Raw genomic sequence first — 21924 nt, forward strand, 5'->3', positions numbered from 1 at the left:
TCTATTTCTTGCAACTTTTTGGTTCCCCCAGCGACTGACGACTCTCACTACCGGTAACAATTCAGAAAAAGAAATCGCCAATTTGTATAGTCACAAAATCATTCACAATCAACTCAATAGTGTTAATACAATAAATTTTAGTTGTTAGTGAATACAGAAATTCTACAATGTATTATGTCAGAATTTTACCTAATTATAACCAGAATTCCACATCCTGTACATGTATTTCTCCGGAATTACGTGGAGATTTTTTATTATTATTCGCTATTGAATTATATACAGATTTTTCTTAGTGGCATTTTTGACGCGTTCAGAATATCCAAACGGCGACTTCTGTTTTGTGGAGTTGCAACCCTGGGACCTCCTGGTGGTGTTTTAACTTGTTATTGTTAAACGTTTATTTCATGATTGAGGCAATGGGTATTTGTTCTTTCGATTTGCGTTTGAATGTAAAAGATCCAGTTTTCATTCTCTTTTTTTCGTACGTTACTTTTAAAGGCGTTATTTGTGAGTTGCAGCGACATTATGCATTAGAACATGATAATATTTGCCACTTGATGAGAAACCGAAATATTGACAATACTACGAATAGATCGAACGACAACCCCAAACACATATACTGATGATAATATTGATATAGACTAATACTAATAATATAAGCTTAAAAATTAAAAGTAGCGTCTTGAGATACTCGTAAAAAACAAAATCCTTCCTAAGAAACTAGTAGTAAGATTCTTAAGAATGAAAGATTATGGACTTTTCGCCAGTTTTGTTGGTCGATAAGGAAATCAGTCATTTAATTTATTCAGTTATTGTCAGTGTCATCAATCATTCAGTCATCATTGACAATGTAAGTAAATGAAACTTTATTTCGGGTAATTAATTATTGTAGGCAATAGTATATAAATTAATACTACTAAGGTATGTCCTATTCCAATTGCAAATACCACATTCTTCATCTCAGAAACAAGAAACATCCTTTGGTTTTATTTCAGAATTGTGGAACACCTTACTACTAATAGTAATAGCTAGGTGTCAGTTTTTTAGTGATAATACAATTTTTGCATGTCCTTTGAATAGGACTGAACCCAAGACATTACACTAATTATATGATTATGAGTTCTCTGACTCTTATGTATAAATAACAAAGGCCAGTTAGATTCTTCATGGTTGTTCTTGCACCCACCTGTGGGAAAAATAAAACCCATTATTTATTGTTAAGGAAGTCATCAATTTTCCCTTTTAATTTCTTGTGGAATGCTGGCCCCCACTACTGCTGACAGTAACTCAATTCTAAAATCAACCACCTGGTAAGAAAAATAAAATTTTCTGAACTGGAGCCTAACCTGTATTTTCAAAATTTTAAACTTGTGTCCTCTTGTTTTGGTTGTCTTCAAATTACAGCATAAAGAAATCAAAGGTCTTTATCCTGTTGATTCTCTTGATAATCTTGTAAGCTTCAATAAGATCACCTCTTTGCTAAACAGAAAATAAGTTAAAGAGATGTTAATTTATCCTTCAAGACAACCTCCATCCCTGAACCCATTCCAATAAATCATTATCCTTGGGTTTATGACCAGAAATATTAATTGTGAAGACACTCAACTGATAAAACAATGCATTCTAATATTTGTAAGTACGAATGTTAGATAAGTATACTTAATTAGCTATACTTGTTATCAGGTTGATATTATGCGTGAAGTAGGTAGCTTGCTTTGATGAGAAGTTAATAGTAATTAGATAAGATGACCAAAATTGTACACAGTATTCAAAGTGAGGCCTAACTAGTGATTTGTATAGAGAGGTAATTATCTGAATTGACTTGTTATTATTATAGCTATAAATACACCATAAATTCTATTAACTTTATTACTAGCAACAGAACACTGCTTTGAAAGCTTGAGTGACTTAACTTACACTATGCCAATATCCTTTTCTTCAGCTATACTGCTGTATTCTCATCTACATTAAATGTGTGATCCAAGCTATGATAATCTAAGGGAATAACCTTACACTTAATCCAATTAAATGTCATTTGCCAAAATTTTCATAATTTACCAACTTGCCTAAGTCATTTTGTGTCACCTCAACATCCTTAATACAGCTAGAAATATTCTAGTTTCATGTCATCAGCAAACTTTACAAATATCATTATGTAAATAACAAAAATGAAAGGCCCAAGCACTGACTATGGAGCACTGTACTAGTAACAAGGGTCCAGTTTGATTGGACTAAATGTTTTTTTAAAAGTAACATTTGAACTAATGGGTTAACCCACTAACAACTACTAATATGGAATATTATCAGGGATGCCAAGTTCGTAGATTTGAACTGTTTTTTTTAGTCACTTTAATGTTTGTTGCTATTTTGTATTACTATAGCTGTTTAATAAAACTGCTTTGCTTATTGGTGTGACTTGTTTTGAGAACCTATAGTACTTGTTTTCATTGACAAAATCTGGCAACTCTATGCTTTATAACCAAAACTACCACATATAATTTGTTTTTTTGGGGGGAGTAGTTTTCTTGTCAGTTATCAAGTCAAATAGCACCAGTTCACATGAGTAGGCTTGCTATTACTATCATACATATTAAGCAATTATTGTGTTGTGTTTAAACAGTTATTTTATACCCTTAATTATTATTAATCTTTAAATGCTAGAAAGGATCTTGGTATAGTGGTAATAGATCAGTTACTCAAGCTACTGAAGCAATACTATATTGCTAGTTGTAAAGCTAGTAAAATTGTAGGGTGTATTTATAGTAATATAGATGAAATTTCAAAAGAGGTAATTGTAAATATTTCTTTATATAACTCACTAGTTAGGCCTCACTTGGACTAACTGTGTAAAGTTTTCATCTCCTTATCTAAGAAAGGATATTGACTTATTGGAAAGAGTTCATAGGAGGGCTACTAGAATTATTCCTGGGATGGAAGAGTTATCTCAATAGAATAGATAAAGATCTTTTGATTTATTTTCTCTTGAGAAAAAAGGATAGGAGGTGACCTTATTGATGTTTACAAGATTATCTAAGGAATTCGTAGAATAAAGGCCTCTGATTTCTTTGTGCTATATTCTGTAGATGATAGGATGAGAGAACATAAGTTTAAGATTTTGACAAAACAGGATCTTTATAAGAGCCTAAGAGGGGAATTGATTGTTTTCTAAAAAATTGGTGATGGGTTTAAATTGTTACTTATCTATTAGTATGGCACTTATAACTGAAACTACCAAAGTTCTTAAATCTGTTGAGAAACTCTTAATTCTGATGTGGAGGCCTATATGAATCAGTGTATTTTTTCAAAGTGATTGCTAGTTATTTTTTCCCTTTAGCAAATTCAGGACTGCTACTTGTAGACTGCATGATTAGTGGTATTTCCTAATTGATTAATCAACAGCTCCATTAACTGATTAGTACAATGCTCCTCAAGACATGGTACAAAGAAGCACAAAAGCAAAAAGCTCCTATTAGGTATTGCCAGACAGTTGCATTCTCTCTAGTCAACAGTTCAAGAAAGTAAAAGAAATGACGCTGGGTTTATTAGACATTTGCCTTCCATCTAGTCAGCAGTTCAAAGAGGGAAAAAAAAGTTGGCAGCTGGTGCTTTTAGTCAGTTGCCTTCCCTCTAACAGTTCAAATTCCAAAATAATTCTCCTCTTGACACAGATTAGCTATCTTCCTTATGCATCTGCCAGAGAGATTTCCATACCACTAGCCTTGAGGCAATTCCTACTTAATTTCACATGATCTTACATGATTCTGATACAGTCTTACCTTCTCTCACAAAAGGCTATATAGATCTTCTTTCTGCCCCTAAACATTGCAAAAAAATTTTAATGCTAAGCACACCAGTTTATATACCCAACAAATTTCATGCCAATTTTGAACTCATATATAACATGTGATCACCCTCCACCAATAGTGTTGTGCCACTTATATTGGTGCAGCTAGCTCCCTCTGATCTTCCTGCTCAATCTTCACTCTCTCGATTTCCACAGCATCCATTAGATGTGTGTTTTTTGCACATGACTACCATTTATGATTGTACTTCATTGACATTTCAATACATCTTTCAACAGTTTTCCTTTACTGTGTCTGCATTCAAGTGTTTGAATTTTATTTTTGCATTTGTTTATTGTTACTAATTATATGGTAGCTTAGAATGACTTCGTGATTCACTGTATTGACAATGGAAGTTCCCATTATGGTAGACAACACTTCTAGTACAACTACACAGGCTGAGGAGGTACTGGTCTTAATTTGCAGGGAGCTAGATTCTTATGTTTGGCTGATAATTTCTTCTCATTTTCAACTTGACAATGTTTCTGAGGATTAATACAATCAAGAAGAAGAAAAATGGATTTACTTTTTCTGGCACCTTCTTATTTTGGTCTGTCACACTCTACACCTATACAAGATATCATACCTTTTTTTTTTTTTTACAGCTGTTTAAACAGGTATGGGGTATATTATATGTTTCTTTTTTCTCATACCTTGCAGATGTCATTGATCAGATATTTATGCTATTAATGTTACCAGAATCCTTTTTCATTCCCCCTTATGTTGTTCTATATTCAGACTGGTCCTTTCTCCCTAAGATTTCTATTTTCCAGGAAGGCCATTTGGTTTTCCTACTCATTTTGCCTTCTATCTCCCACCTATACTCCCATTCCGATCCCAATCAGTTTCTTTGTCAGGTTCGCTCTCTAAGGTGTTATGTGACATGTACTGCTTCCTTTCAGGGTTCACGTTCCCAACCTACCGTTTATTCCCTGGTACCCTTCTGTTTCCCATGCTCTATCCTCCTGTCACACTAACTGGTTGGGTTCATCAACTCATTAGGCTGGTTTATTCAGACTTATCCATGGAAGGTTGCCATCTCCTCAATGTTTCTTCTCATCAAACTTGTCATATCACCAGGCCTTTGGCTGCTCATCTTTGCCATCTGTTGGAAGAAATCATTCAGGCTGGCATGTGGACTACACTCTATTCATTTGTTGCTCATTATTTGCACTGTCTGGCTGTATCTCTCTCAGGTGGATATCGTCTCCCTCCTGTGGTGATTCTACACATGTCTGTTCCCCTTTGACTTGGGTATGCCTTTTCATATCATTTTATTTATGTTTTCTTTTCAGGGACCCTCTTTTATCACTACTAATAGGATCCCACTGTGTGGCGATGTGGTGCCTGGTCATGTGTGCTTTCACTCAAACCCAAACTATATACTGATGGAGCTATAATGCTCACTGTAGAGATGGGGTATTCCGTAAGACTACAATGTCCAGTGTAGTGGAGGTCCCCTTCTCGTTATTTCTGGTTGGAGGAGGTTTCCTTCCCTGCTCCTACAGTTGAGTTTGGTAGACTTCTGCTTTGTAATACTGGCAACAGGACGTATATACTTATATGTCTCTAGGTATCCATAAGTTTAACTCAGTGGTGGACCATCACTCATGGACTATCATGAGTAAAGCAAAAGAGGATATCTGCCCATCCTTTTCAACCCTTTGATTGCATAAATCAGGGAGCAGTCTGCTTTTCAAAATAGGGAATCGTGGACACCCCTTGCACTTTCTCCAGTGTGAAATTCTTCCTGACTCCTCACTGCATTTACTTCACCCTTTTTTTTCTCCAAGTGGAGCATGGGAGTCCTTATTATCTCCTAGTCACTGGGGTGGTGGACCAAGGAGGCTTCCTCCTGAGTGTGAAGTAGGAATTTGCTTTACAATACAACCACACATTTATCCACTCAGTGAGAAGAGGACAAAGCTGGGTTCCCTTCTTCACTTTCCTCTGGATGTTTATTCCTAGGTGGACTGATTGTTGGTTGGAGCAGGACCAGCCTATGTAGGATCCTCCTAGTAATACCAGATTCAGGATGACACTGCCCTGTTCCCACAGTTGAGTGTATTAGAAGCTCCCCTTCTCATTAATTCTAGTTGGAGGAGGTTTCCTTCCCTGCTCCCATGGTTGAGTTTGGGAGACTTTGTCTGCCTCGTAATACTGGCAACACGACGTATGTACACTGTTCCTATGGTTGAGTAATGTTCCACATCCTCCTCATAATTCCTGGTGAAAGATGTGTCTTCCCTGCATTTATGGTTGTGATTTACAATTTCTGTTCTTAATACCAGTTACAAGTATTGCCCTGTTCTTACTGTTGAGTTGAGGCAATGACATGACCCTGTAATGTTGGGTTCGGTTTGTTGTACTTCTTGTTCCTAAGGTGGTTTTGGGAGTTTGTCCAGTTTCAACTGAGTGCTAACTTTCTCTTTGTAATTTTAGTTGCTTGAAGTATGACACCATTTACTTGTGGTTGGGGTTGGTATATATACATCACATGATCCACAAGCATAATGCCAAGGATTTGTTGTGGAAACTGTCCGTCCAGTTGATGTTGGGTAGATATATAGCCATGGCTTGATGTTTTTCTTCATTATTATATTTTGGCAAACTTTCTCCTCGTGTGGGTATTGAGTTTGCTTCGAGTTTTTGTTTCGTATAGCAGCTCTTCACCTACTGGGTTGTGCGATGGAGGACAATTCAAACCCATGCCATTTTTTACTAATGGATTGCACCTCTCAGGATGAATTAAGCTTGTGCACATCCTTTTTGTCTGTCCATGTCAGGTTCATTTCATTCTTATAGGGCAAAGAGCACACTTGTTCCTTTAGTGTGTGGTACCTTGCATGTGTGCTTCAGCTTGGTCTATGAGCAAACAAGTTACTTCTAGGTAGTCGCCTTCCACTTAGTTTCACTTTTAGGCACCTACACTGCCCCCTCCACCTTTTCAGTTTGGGATTCTAGCTTTGTCTGAGGGGAGGTAAGACTGTATTGAAAGTTAACGTTTCCTTGCACTGAAAATGTATTTCTGACAGGTAGTTATCTTCTTTCACACTTCCCACCCTTCCTCCCAACTGCAGGTGTTATTAATTTTAGATGCTGCCAATTCTCAAAAGTGAGGATTGAGCAGGAAAATCAAAGTGAAGTTGGCTGTGGTGCAATACTATCAATGCTATTTACATGTTTAGAAGTGGCACAAAATTTGTGAGGTATGTAGACTGGTGCACTGAGCATTAAATTTTTTGAGCATTGCTTAAGGGCAGAAAGAAGACCAAGATAGCTTTGTGTGAGGGGGGTATAAGTATCTATTGTAAATAACTTTCATTGTAAGAAAATGTTAGCTTTTGTTCCTTTGCATGGTGATGTCACTATGCAACAAAAGCCCTCCACCAGTAGGAATGCAACACACCTCCATGCGCAATAATTCCCCCGATGCTCTTGTGCTCGTGAATTCTCATTCTTTTCCTCAGCACTGTAGAACATAGACGTGTTCAACTTTTATGAGATTTCCATAATTACTAAAACTTCAGTTTTACTATACTCAAATGAATTGACAGTTTAACATGACTTCTACCAGTTCTTAAGTGATTTTTCTGACACTGAACAAAATACAACAATGGCTTCTGAACTTTCATTAATTGTGGAAGATGTGACGAGCTTCGTTCTTTGAATTGTGGGTTCTATCATGCAGCCTGGACCTTCATCTCCTATCCTTTCTACAGAAATACCTTTTCTTCTCTGTGAATCTGAAACTGAAGAAAATTACTTTTATTGCCTTTTTCCCCTTCCTAGGTTCACCTTAGGAACTACTCTGTCTGTTGAAAAAAATAATCAAGCTTCCTCTAATTTCCAAGACCTTGTTTCTTAAGTATGCACTGTTCTTTCTCTTTTTCCGATGTCTTTTGACTCTTCACCTTCAATTACTCATAACCCTAATCCTTCTAAGTTTTTGGTATTCCTTCCCTCTCCTCATGTAGCAGTAAATGCTGATTCCTTCCTTGATCAGCTTCACACTCACTATCTTATGTTTCACCCCTCCTTATTTAACCCTATTGCCATGGGTATCCTTTACTGCGCATGACACAAGGTTTTAGTGTCTTACATTCAAAATTTTATTAAACTACTTTTTGATTATGTTATACCAATTAGAATAGCATAAAATCTTAGCTAATAATCCATATTTGAATGGTATACAAGTTTTAAGTTCTTAATTCTACAAGACCATATTTAAAAAAATCCTGAATTTCCAATAGTGTGACCCGCGTGACACATTTTCTCTTAGCATGTCATCATCCATATTTTATGCAACAACCCTCAAAAAAGTACGAAATTAAATCTAAATTGCTCAGACAAACCATAATTTCTATAGTCTTTAATTTTGTTTGGTTACAGAGCTATTGATTAGAAAATCAAACCCCTCCTGTCACATCCTATCTTTTAGAATTTGTTGATAGTTCTCTCTTACGTTTCATTATATATTGCCTATAACCAATAGAAAGTCAAGGTTTTCATCAATCAAATGATGTATTGTATAATATTATGTTCTGAACAGTTTTAATGAGAAAAAAACGTTTGGAATGCATTTAGGTTTTAGGGATTACACAAAGGAAATTTGAGATTTTTGAGATGAGGAAAAGTATTTTTTATTTGAACATGAAAATTTCTTTTCACACGGACTATTCAAAACAAATACTGAGTATATTCATGGTCAAATCTTTATTTTATTTTATTAAAAATACTTCACTATAAATATGATTTTTTTTGTATGTGAAAGATTTATAATATGAAGTGAAAATGGCCCGGCATGGCCAGGTGGTTAGGGTGCTCATCTCGCAATCAGAGGGTCGCGGGTTCAAATCTCCATCCCACTAAACATGCTTGCCCTTTCAGCCGTGGGGGGCGTTATTATGTGACAATCAATCCAACTATTCGTTGGTAAAAGAGTAGCCCAAGAGTTGGTGGTGGGTGGTGATGACTAGCTGCCTTCCCTCTAGTCTTACACTGCTAAATTAGGGATGGCTAATGCAGATAGCTCTCGTGTAGCTTTGAGCAAAATTCAAAACAAACAAACAATGAACTGAAAGATATACATACTATATTGAAAGTTAGAAGTATTGAATCTATAAAGATTTTAAACGAGTACAAAGAGGTCATGTGGTCGGTCAAATTAACGGAACCTGTGTTGAGAGAGTTAACAGACTTTTATTTATTGGCATACAGCCATTCCACCTTCCCTTTTCTTGAATCTCCTTCTCTAGAATTGCTATTGCCAGTTTGGAATGTGGATTCTTTGTCTACAGTTTCCATGTCTAGTGCCAATTTTCTAATCTCCTCCTCATTCTCACTACCCTCCTTTGTTACTTTTTCTCTCTACACCTCATGACTGATGTTCTTCATTACTCCCCAGATGACTTTTCTGGAGAAACTAATTCCATCCTTTTCACTTTGGCCCATTTCACCTATTCACCATTTTTTCATTCTAACCTGATTTCTCTTTTACTGGGACTTGTTGGATAGGGGTACTGTCTTCTCCCAAGTCTGTCTCCCCACTACCTTCTTCCTTGACCTTTGCCTTGCCCCCTCTGTTCTTCCAGAGGTTTTTTGGTGATATTTCTGATTCATTGAAGTTACAAGCTGAAGCTGCCCACCACCAGTGCTCTCTGACATTTTGAGTTTTCTGCTTCTATTCCTTGCCCTGGTCCATCTACCCTTCAATTTTCTGTTCCTTCCTTCTCAAACTGTCCCTTCTCTGTCCAATGCCAGCCTTGCCGCCCTGTCCTCTAATCAATCTCTTTTTCCCACAATCATTATTTATTCTATACTTTTGGCTGGAGAATTTCTTATCTTTTCATTGGTCATTTTCACATAGCCTATGGATGACCAAGACCGATGTTTCAGATGCATTCCTCCATATTCCGATTATCCCACCCTTCAAACAATGTCTTTGGTTCATCCATTGGAATTGCATATTCTATTTCAAGGCTCTTCCATTTAACATAGTGTCTACCCTCTACATTTTAAATAAAGTTACGAGGGCTTTTGCTTGGCATATTCATGGACTGCGTTTGAGATTCCAGTTTTATATGAATGATTGGCTTCTATTTGTTCAATCCCAGGCAGAATTCTCCCAACACACTTTCCATCTTTTTAACAAGGTAGTTCATCAAGATATCCAAATCCTTCCTCACATCTACCTAGTACCTCACCACGTGAGATTCATATTCAACTTTTGCCTCGAATGTTCCCATTCTTCTCCTATTTGCCTGTGGGATCTGGAATGTGTGGTCACCAAAATTTGAGCCTTTCCTTCTCATACTGTTCGAGAGGTTCTTTTGCAATCATTCTTCTTGATTGTGCAAGTATGTGTCACCTTCAGTGACCATTGCATAACCATGAAGCCTTTCCAGCAATCCTTGTATGGATTGTTTAATTATGATTCATTTTGACATTTCTAAAGTCATTTCAGAACCCTTTGCTTTCAGACATTGGACTTTCTCTTTTGATTTGATTCTCATTGAGTATGTCTGATAGCTTGCCATGTCCTGGGAGCATTGAATCTTATTGCCAACCACCTTTCAGGCAGAACCACATTTTGCCCAGATTTTCTGCTAGGTATGCTCTAAACTAGAAACATTTCAAATCAATGCTTTTGCTACTCCACACAATACCAATTTTCCCTCCTTTTGGTCTACTGTTCTCCATCCCTCAGCCCTGGCTATTGATGCCCCCAGTCAGGACTGATCTCAACTCTTTCTATATATACCTATCCTCCTCTTTGCCTCCTCCCTCGGGTCTTTGCTCTGATTTGAGTCACCCCTTGCCAGGTTCACTTACTACTATTTTGTTGACCAACTCAAACTTGGTTTGCTCTGCTTCTATGTCTCTCAACTAAACACCCCCCTCTTACCAGTATCCCATCTCTCTTACTCCAAATTCACACGTCAATGCTTCATCAATGAATGATGCCTCTCCATCTTCCCATTGAAATTGTCAGGTCCATTGCTCATTGAGCCAGATTCTCAGATTATGTAGCCTTCCTTCTGCCCCATACTTGTCACCCTTCTAATTTATCCATATACCAATAGAAGTGGTGAGTTTATCACAGATACTCCCAATTGGAAGTACTGTCTTCTCTTAGCCAAACATCTTATGAACCATTCTTCTCTTCCCGTTTTCATAAATGGTTTGAAATCAGGTGACTCTGTGGGCTCTGCCATGGTTTGTTGTGGCTTGGTGGTTGCTCACAGTATTCCCTCTAAAGTTTCTGTGTTCACTGCTAAGATGTATGCCATTTTTCTTTGCTTTGTTCGTGCCTGGTGTGTGTTTCAATTTTGGACACTTCTGTTCACACTAGCCTCAGCTTCCTATGTCTTCTGTCAAGTGTTCCACCCGCTTCATTCCAGGGGCCTTTGTTTCCACCATTATATGGACAACTAGCTGCTTCTTGCCTCCTCACAAACTGCAAGTGTAGGTTGGCTTGTCAAGGTAAAGTTTTTCCTCACACCCACATGATATTTGGTTTATCTTGGGGTATTTTTCAACTCCCTCCTCAGTTCGACCCAGCCTTCTCCACTTTGGTTGAGAGCTATGAAATGTCTTGTATGCAGAATCTCATCCTCTCCTGCGTGAGAGGTTCTCTCTCTCTCTATGTTGGGGATGTGGGCTTCTCTAGAAGCCCTCATTCTTCTTGGTTGCAGTCACATGTCATCTTCAGTGAGTTTTGATAGACCAATGGAGCCTTGTTTGGGATTCCACAGATGCACCTCTTCCCCTTCCCCCTATCTTACACACCAAATTTCAAACATTGGATATTCTGTATTGGGGCCCACAGCATAACATCACTATGTTGACATGTCATATGCCAAGTGCCATGAAGCTGGTCATGGATCGGGTTATCCCATTCCGACAAGATTCTACCTGTGGAATGGTCTTTGGTGGCTTTTGTTTTTTCAGGCTTGTGTGCTCAGTGGGGTGTTCCAGATTTGGATGCTTTTTACCACTCATCTCAATACACAACTTCCCTGCTTTTAGTCTCCTGTTCCTCATCCTATGGCAGGGGCAGTTGATGTTCTCAGTCATGATTGGACAGGTTGGTTCCTATATGCATATCCTCCTATTTGTTTCCTTCCACGTATTCTTGCCATAATTCAGACCACTCCGTGTCATGTTCTGTTGGTGGCTCCATATTGGGTGGCTCAAACATGGTTTCCACTGTTACACCCACTTTTGGGGTCACCCTTTTCCTTTTCTTTTATCTCCAACACTCCTATGTCAGACCCAGCATGCAACATTCATTCATTATCACGCTCTGTCTTCACATGTAGCTTTTGTGTGGTACCTCGCCAGAATGGCCATACTTTCATAATGTGTAGTTTCCTTCATTTACCATCCTGTTCATCTTTTCTCAAAAGCAGTTTACCAACATAAGTGGTACACATATCACTGTTGGTCTGTCTGATTGGGTTATCATCCTTCCCATCCTACTGTTCCTCACATAACATCTTTTTTTGACAGGGGCCTTTTGCTTTCCTCTGTTGTGGGCTTTTGGGTGGCAAGATCAGCCACATTTTAGTTTACCGAATTTACTTGTATTTTCCAGTCTTCTGTCTTGTCCATGTTGTTTCATTCCTTCCTCATTTCCCTTCCTCCCCGCTCTGCTTCTCTCCCTGATTGGAACCTCAATGTAGTCTTCCAAGATCTTACCCATCATCCATTTGAACATTTGTCTTCTTGTTCATTATATAACCTTTCCATGAAGTTTCTGTTAATACTAATTTTAGCGTGTGGATGTTGTCATTCTGATATGTTTGCAATTGATGTTTGCCGTGTTTTGATTCATAGTTCCTATGTTCTCTTCTTTCCTGATCATGCCTTTATGCTCAAAACTTTGGTTGCTCAAGAGGTTAATTCTACCTTTACACCCGTTTCACTTCCCTCCATATTCCACCTTTATGACTGTTACAATCTTGACTGCCTCCTTTGCTCAGTCAGGGCTCTCCACTGGTATATGACATGCACTGCTTCCTTCTGTGGTTTCTAGTTCTGTTTGTTTATTTTGTGGAATCCTAACCTCTCCTGTGATCTTTCTCCCATTAACCTTATGGGTTGGATTTGCCAATGAATTCACCTGGTGTATTTTTCCCTTTCTCTTGATGATTGTCACCATTTTCATGTTTCTTCCTATCTGATCTATCAATATACCTTGTCTCAGGCAGCACATTTCTGCCTTCCCTTGAAGGACATCATCAGTACTGGTTTATGTACCATTCCACGTACCTGTTGCCATATTATGCTCCTCTGTTTTTCTGTGAGTTTATTTCATTTATTTGTAGAGGTCATTCTCATATGTTTGGATCCCACTCTGTTGAGAGTGTTGCCTGACCAGCTATAATTAGTCTTAAATCCACATTGTAAGACCTGTCATCATATACCATGATAGATCATCATAACATTGAGGCTCTTCCTACTGCGAACCTGATGTCCAATTCTAGATGCTGCCAGGTGTTGGTTGATCGATTCTGTTCATGTTAATTATAATGTCTCTGGTGCTGTGGTCCTCTGGACTTTCCAATACACTATTTCCCTCCTTTTTCTAGTGGAGTATGGGAGTCCTTGCCATTTACCAGTTTGTAGTTGCTGTGGTGGTGGAGCATGGAGGCCTGTCCTCCTGATTGTGCACAATACCACTCAGTTGAGAGTATGGTGGTAGCATTCTGCCAGTGTAGATGGTGTGACTCCTTTCCTACCTTGGACCTGATGTTAAATTCCAGATGCTGTTAGGTGTTGGATGTAGCACTTTACCATATACAGTTTTCCCCTCTGACTGAGACACCCTACTTCCTACCACTCGTTTCCTGGTGGATCTGGTGTTATTTGGAGCCAGACCAGCCACATAAGTCCTCACATGTTTGGATAGTTACCCTCCTCCTACAGCGGAATGGACAATAAATTCCCAATGCCACCAGGTTTTGGACTGGACATGAAACCACATATAGTCATCCCTCTTCCTACCATTTGCTAGATGTCAGTTCCTGGTGGATCTGGTGTTGGTTGTAGCTGGATGAGACGCATGAATTTCCACAGGTGTAAAGTTGGGTACCCTCCTCCTGTCACGGACTGGATGACAAATTCTTAATGCGGCCAGGTTTTAGACTGGAGATGACAACCCACCTGGGCCCTCCACCTTCCTACCTTCTTCCAGATGTTGGATTCCGGTGGATCTGGTGTTTTTTGTGTTGGAGGTGGGTTCTTGATATGGAAGTTCCTCTTCCCTGCCAGAGTGTACCCTCTTCCTACAGCAGACCTGATGTAGAATTCCAGATGCTTCCAGGTGTTGGTTGAGGTTGAACTCCCATTTATGGTCTGTAACCCCCTTAGCCATTCTACACTGAGGGGCCACTTTTTATTTCTATAATTTTTTGGGCCCCACAAATGTTTCCACCCTTTTAGTGACACATTACTAATGGATGAAGAGTATACCTGGCACAGAAGTGGTGCAGGCTCCCATGGGTATGTTGTTTTTAATTTCTTCTCACATCCTATGGTTTTCCCTGGGGTGCTTCCCAAAGGGAGACGATCATCTCACCAGCCATCCACTTGTTCAGTGTGGGATTCTAGCTTTTTGTGAGAAGAGGTAAGATATTTTGTATCAGAAGTTAACCTTATTCTAAACTGAAAACATATTTCTTATAGATATTTAACTTCCCTCACACTTCCCACCTGTCCTCCCCACTTACGATGTGGTTTGGTGTGATCTGACCATTCTCAAAGTGTTTAACAGCTGCAAGATTAGAGAGGGTGCTAGTTACAATAGAGGTAGTGTTGCACTTCTATTAGTGGGGGGTTGCTGTATAATCCTTTGCATGTTAGTGTGCAGATATCTCATGTTAACATACATGAAGGTAGGTGGGAATATAAAGGCTAGTGGCAAGCAAAAATTTGTATCAATAGAGGGCAGTATAAGTTGAAAAAGCTTTTTGTGAGTAGAGGTATGTATCTATCAGAAATACATTTTGAGTTTAGGAAAATGTTAACTTTTACAAAACAAAGGATGTTTTACATATATGTAAACCCTTGTTGTTATTATTGTCTTTCATTTAATAGTATGTGTGTGTGTGTATATTGATATAACAAATTTGTTTGTCACAAGGAAATAGTTATTTAAATTTGTTCAAGATATAGAAACTACAAAAGGTACCATTTTAAAAGGAAGTAATTGTGGTAACAACAGCTATTCAAATATGAGAATATGAGTCTCTCCTGTTAACCACCAAGTCACAGGTGAAAAAAACAGGATACAAACAACAGAAAATTATATAAAAGATGGGACTGGGTGCTCAAACTTATGAAGACATGTAACCAAATACATACTCATTGGCCATGGTAGTTCTATTATAACAAGTATTCTAGGACTATACCTCTAATCTTGTGGGTTTTTTTTCTGCTTCATTTTGTATATAGATCTGATGAAGGGTGGTTGCTTAATACATTCATGTTTGAAAATAACTTTTATCCTGAAATTTATAACCTTTTCATTAATGTGGTTATTTATATCATTTGTGCATTTACTTTTGTATCTGCATGAATTTGCCAGCATTTAATTTATCAATTTTGTTGATGGGAGTGCAGAATTTAAAGTAAAAAAAGAAAATCTACTTACACTTGAACAGCTTTTTTTATATGAGTTTAAACATGATGGTTGTACACTTGGTAAATTATTGAATAATAGTTTTGAATTAGGTAATCTTCAAATTGGAATGAACAAGAGATTAAATCTTGAAGTAAAAATTGCTAAAAAGGGAATTTAGGAACTCAAATCAAATAGTGCTGGGTTTTAGCATATTTATATATTTGGGGTACAGCTTTTTAGGTAGGTAAAACCATATTTCCAGAACATTTCTTGCTTACAAAATGTAGTGAGTTATCTTTTCTTTTATCTACTACACACTTTTCTTTTATAAGGTGAAAGCTGTTAAAACAAATAAACTTGTTACAGCTTTAACAATCTAAGAAGGGTAAAAAAAAGTGGTATTCTTGCGGCTAACTTTTTAAGATTTTCTTTGTTTGGAAAAATGTGTGTTAGTTAAATTTTAAGAGGTTGGAAATTGTAATAATCTGTGTATTTTCTCTTTTTTTAGATTGCAAACTTTGGATAAGCATGTAAAGGGTGACATGCTGTTGTAATCATGGAAGTATTAAACACCAAAGTTGAACCCTTGCATGATGAGGAACAGAATGATTTATTGGATCTCAAACTGGTGAAAAGTGAAGAAACTGTTAAAACACCACCAAAACGTAAGTTCTAACTTTTGAAAATTTAAATTTATCGTGTCCTTGCTAGAATGCTTTTCATTCTTGTCATTGTTCAAATTATTGTTTTAACCCTTTTGAGACGGGCTCGGTATAATATACACAAGTTAAGTATTTATACTATAACTTTTAAAGCAGTAAGTGTATCTTCACAAAATTTGGTAGACTTTTAGTAAAGATTACAGGTCTTTCATACACAAAAAAATCAGAATTTTTAATGAAGTATTTTTGTTATAGATTTGTTTCTGAAAATATTGAGGCTGTTTTGTTAGCAGTTCAAAGTGATTTTCATGTTATAACTTAAAAAGATTATTGTTCATCCCAAAAATCTGAAATATTGTTTGTGTAATCTCTAAAACCTCCTAAATACATTTCAAACGTTTGTTTTCAGTAAAACTTTATTTTTTTTATGTTACTTTCTCTACCCTAACTCTATGGAATCTCTCAATTTGACCAACCTCGTAACTACCATAAAAAATTAGGAAATAAATTTAAATTATGCTTTTTTCATTCTAGAAGGACTACAGATTATAACATGAAAACACAAATGTTTAGTCTAAATAGCTTAAGTCTCATAACATTATACATTTATATATATTTATTATTTTTAATATATTGACCTTCCAGGCATGCCTGGCAAATAATACAGAAGTTACAATGACACAGCGCATGTGCACTCATGATACCATATTCACAAATATAAACTGACCTTCAGTCTTTACAAAATGACCTATCTTGTAGACTAGAATTTTGTAAAATAGTCACATTTCAATTATTATACGTTATACACATATATACATTAATACTATTTACAAATAAGTTCTTAAACTTATTTTTCTTAAAACATAGAACAGTAAATAAAGAAGTAAAGCAAACAGTTAGCTCCTCTAGTTATGACCTTTGTACTAGTTTGCTAGTTGTTGTAGGTTGATAAGCCTTATGAAATATCCCACGAGGAGGATGTGAAAAGAAAATTTTTTTAGATTTTATATATATATTTTAAATTACCAAAAAAATCATAAATTATTATATCAATACCATAGAATTCCATTATAATTTATCAAATGTAGTTACTAAGCTGTATTTGGGTCTAAAAAAATATGAAATTTTGAGCTCACTAAAGGCTTACCTTATCGTTTGAAATCTTGTGTGAAAAGAATGAGATTAACACAATAACACATCAAAATGGCTGAGAAAACCACTAGAGGGACATTCTGAGCTTTCAATTGGTTATTCATGTCATATATAGAAGTAAGTGTATATAAGGGAGCATTTCTGAAAATGGAAAGAGGTGAGTGAGGGGCGCCACTGTGTTTGATTCAGTACAAGAGCAATATCTTAGCAAACAGAAAAAATAAAAGGTTCTTATTGTATATTCTAGCTTGTCAGTATCTGTAGTTTGAGTTCCTAATTCGTACGGAATTATAGACTTTGTATTTTGACATCACAAACATCTAATTTGAACAGTGCTGCATTCAACATACCACATGACACACAAAAATCAATGTTAAGTTGGGTTTTTAATATTTGCTTTTAAATTAAGAAATTAACTAATATATAATACTAAAATTTGAATTATAATCTACAATTTGATACCAAACTTAAAAAACTTGAATGCAAGTCAACAAACACGATGAAATGCCTTTGACACCTGACCCATCGCGACAGGGTTAATCTAGCAATATTCCAAACCTCTCACTATTGAGTAGAAATAGTTATTACAAAGTAAAACCATTTGGTCTTTTTTTATATTTTGGATGTGTAACAGTAATATCAGAATCTTAATGTTTAATGTAGGTATTCCAAAATTCATTGGCACAAAAACATTGTGTAAAAGGTAGCGCTCAGGTGAGCTTAATTATTGGAGTTTCAATTAAAACTACCCTTTATACCGAATTTATTTATTGGAGGATTTGTCATGACGAGTGGAGCCACAAATCGCTAACTCGAGGAGTTTACAGTTAGACTAAAGAATATGACTCTCAGACCAACAGTATATCCTCAAAATAATATTTATTTAATATCAATTACTTATTATAAAATCATTACACAGTTAAAATGTAAGTTATCAAACAATTATTATTAATAAACTTTACTGTTAAACTTAATGTTTTCTACACTACCTGATCAAGAGAGAGAGACTATACTTACAGTAGAGTTGGAGTTTTGGAAGCTGTAGCAACGTTAGTAAACTTTAACTTCATTTTCAGTTTGGAGAATTTCCTTCCTGGAGAGAACTTCGGCGGGAGCTGATTTTTCAGCCTCTGACATGGGTTTTTAAACTCTATTTTCCTGGTGTTAGTTCGACCCACTAAATAGGACACAGCATCACCCACAAGTAGTCCTGTGCTCTTATTGGATACTTGAGGGTAATTCCCAGGGCTAATCCAGAACCTAAACCAAAACTCTCAAGTTATTGGTCATAGATAAGTGGTGTTAGCCGGCCGCCTATTCTCTTGTACTGCTACACCCATGTGCTGTAACTAATACTGCCTCAAAGTGCCGATATGATTCACCAAATATAAACTTTTCTGCAGCTTTCCTAGTGCTAAGAGATCGAGGCCAACACTCCATCAAACTGTCACATGTATTGGCATCCACATCCTGTTTGTTATGCAATAGTTCTTACTAACTCTGCTATTGACCCTGGGTCACTAATTTGCAGGCTCGCCTCTCGAACTTATCTTTAAGTACTGCACGTGTTTTGCTGCTTACTTCTGAATGATGCCTCTTGTATAACCAAATTCCTGTTTATTAATTTCTCAAGGCTTACTGTATTTCGTAACACAGGCGACCCATTGTCGCCTCTTTTTCTTTTTTATCTATCTTTACTTGCTTGCTTGTATTAAAACCCTTAAGCTTTTATTCTACGTACTTTTAAGTATTAAAACTCTTGAAGCAATTGTGAAATTTCCTCGAAAATTTCAAGTTGCTTCAATTGTTAATAAAACAAATTTTAAAGTTATAGAAGTTTTAATTTCTTAATTTTATAAGGAAATATTTTTAAAAGTCCTCATTCTCAACCTAGTATAAGAATTGTGGCATTTGTTCTCTAAATATCCCCTCTTCTCTAATTTATTTACCACCCCTCCCAGAATTTAATGTAAATTACTCATTATAATATTACTGGGGGCAAAGCGAAAGTTTTATAGCCTACAATTTTATTTGGTTACAGAGCAATAAAATAGAAAATCAGAACCTTCCTGTCACATCCTATTTCACAAATTGCCAATAGTTCTATCTGATGTTTAATACTATATTGTTTAGAACCAATAGAAAGGCATAGTTTTAAACTATCAAATGACACATATTGCATTGTATTTTGTACAGAGAGTTGACTATTTTGTTTCCAGTTCAAACTTTATTCCCACAGGAAACACATGGAGGAGCTTAGCTGAATATTTAACTGCTCTTATCTCGTAGTTAGAAAGCCAGAAAAATTATGATATTTATAGGGTAATGTCTGCCTTTTACCTGTTATTATTCCATGTTCTTAGTGCATTATATAATTAAATACAAAATTATTTAGTGTAGTAGTACCATTAGTATAAAAAAGTAGGGTTAAGTTTCAATGACGGTCAGTAAAAAAAGAAGACCCAGGTAAGTATTATATTTCTTGTTTTTCGTTTGTGTTCTTTATTTATTATTATAAAAGTAACTAAAATTTACATATTAGAAACTTATTAGGTTAGAATAGGAAAGATAAAGAAGTATGCTTGTGAAAACCTTGCCTGTATCTTGTGCACTACATAATTTGATAGGGTAACATGAGTTACATGTTTGCTGAGTGATTTAGAACTTGCATGGCAGGATTAGTAATTAGACAGGGTGCAAAAGGCAATAAAGCAATAAGATTTAAGTAGAAACAGATGTATACTGTTACTTGTTTTAAGCTATTTAGAATAAGGAAGGAATTGATGTCATTCTAGAAAGATGAAAAAGGTAACTTGTGTTTATTTCTTAATCTTTTTATGGTGTTTATGAGGTCAGTCAATTTGACCAACCCTGTATAGAGTTAAGATAGAGGAAATAACAGATAAAATATAAAGTTTTACAGAAAAAAAAGTTTGACATTTATTCAGCAAGTTTTAGAGGTTATGCAGATGAAACTTGAAAATTTTCAGGTGAAGAAAAGTATTTTTAATCTTTTCATCAAAATCACCTTGCACTTGGAGCAGTCAACACTTTGACTCCATATACTCATGGTGCTATGTTTATTAAAATACCTTGTTAATGAAAGACTTGTATTGCTTACTGAAAGCTTGCAATATTTTGTGAAGATAAACAAAACAAGTTAAAAGTTATAGTATGGAAACTCTAAAGGTCAAGTTGGGGTCAAGATTTAACTCAAATCTATTGAGCCTGTACTGAGAGTGTTAAATTTTGAATATAACTCTGTAAAAAATTGTGATGTGCACCTTAACCTATCCATAGCAAGGGGTTTAAAGAGTGGTATTGCTCAAGCCTGTTATGTGAAGAGCAAATGCTTCTCAGAATTTTTAATAATGGCTGGCCTTTCAGCTACAATGAGGCTATCACATTCATTAAAAGATTCAAGGCACAACTACAAATGGAGACTTCCTAGGTATTTCATATTAAGTATTTTGCCTAGATAAAACCTGGCTATCTGAGGAAACTTTTCAGACATTAATTCACAGGAGCAATGCCAGTAGTTAATATGAAGGTCTGTATTATGAATGATTAAGGTACCATCTTGGATCTTTTTCTTATCTAGAATATCTAGTCTAAATAAGTAAAGATAAAAGCATTTTGGTTATCTTCAAATGAAAAATAATTTTTTTGTATAAATGCAGAAATGTTACTTCAAGGTATGTATTTAGCCAGATTCTTATGTCATTGAATATGTTCACAACATACATGGTACAAGGATCTCAACTTTAAAATTTTTGATTTAAACAAAATAATTTCTCATTTTTTCAGTAATTAATCCAATCTTTCCAATCAGGGTGAGAACAACTTTAACTTTTATTCAGCTAGAATAGAAACTTTGTTAGCACTTTCAGATGAAGAGGAAGGATGTTGAAAAGCTAGGCTCATAGATTTCAGAAAGTTATTTAATAATATTATTATTATTTGTAGTAATTTGGGTTAAATAACACCATAATAACTAGATATAATAAGATTGGTAAATAAAAGTAAAACATTTAAAGTTTTAGTAGAGTTTAAAGGTGTAAATTATTATTACAATGTTTTAACTTAAAATAGGTTATATTTATACTTACAAGTAAATTGTAAAACAGGATAAATAAATTGTTTTATTAAATAAATACAATCTGAAAATTGTTTATTGTTTCTTGGTGTTCTAGAATTAAGGTGTTTATTTGAACTTAGATCCATTAGTTTAAATTCAGCTTATACTTTATAGATATAGGTAGGTTATAAAATAAACCAGGCTAAAGTAAATACGTTTTATTATTAACGTTATATATATTGTTCTCATAAATTAAGTTCTATATAATTAAAGATAAACTTTATTACTTTAGTGTGAAGACAAAGTAGTGATGAAATTAAGTAATTGGTTCTTAAATATTATTAAAGTTTGTAGGTTGGAGGAAAAGTTAGATTCAATCATGATTAAAGTAGATGCAATAGATAAAGAGAAGTGTAGATTGTGGGAAATGGCAACAGGATTTCAGCAGCAACTTAAGCTTTTACATGCAAGGGATACATCAACAATGACTAACAATGACTTTAAGGAAGTTAGAAAGAGTATGTTAGGGCTAAAAGTGATGAATTTAGTTATAATGAGCCT

At 35.8% G+C, this 21924-nt stretch overlaps 1 protein-coding gene across 3 annotated transcripts in view; it reads left to right on the forward strand.

The window, feature by feature from the left end:
* Positions 1 to 353: 353 nt before the first annotated feature.
* Positions 354 to 21924, forward strand: part of LOC106473783 (zinc finger protein 883-like) — a 38175-nt gene continuing 16604 nt past the window's right edge. The window contains exons 1-2 of one of the 3 annotated variants that reach the window (XM_022402174.1): positions 354 to 850; positions 15980 to 16136. In XM_022402174.1, the coding sequence (XP_022257882.1) occupies positions 16028 to 16136 (109 nt within the window). In that variant the 5' untranslated portion in view covers positions 354 to 850; positions 15980 to 16027. Of the gene's footprint in view, positions 851 to 11376; positions 14476 to 15979; positions 16137 to 21924 lie in introns of those variants that run through there. The other 2 variants (XM_022402176.1, XM_022402175.1) reach the window with 2 other exon arrangements.

This window comes from Limulus polyphemus, unplaced genomic scaffold (assembly GCF_000517525.1).
Source record: "Limulus polyphemus unplaced genomic scaffold, Limulus_polyphemus-2.1.2 Scaffold6502, whole genome shotgun sequence".
NCBI classification, from domain to species: domain Eukaryota; kingdom Metazoa; phylum Arthropoda; class Merostomata; order Xiphosura; family Limulidae; genus Limulus; species Limulus polyphemus.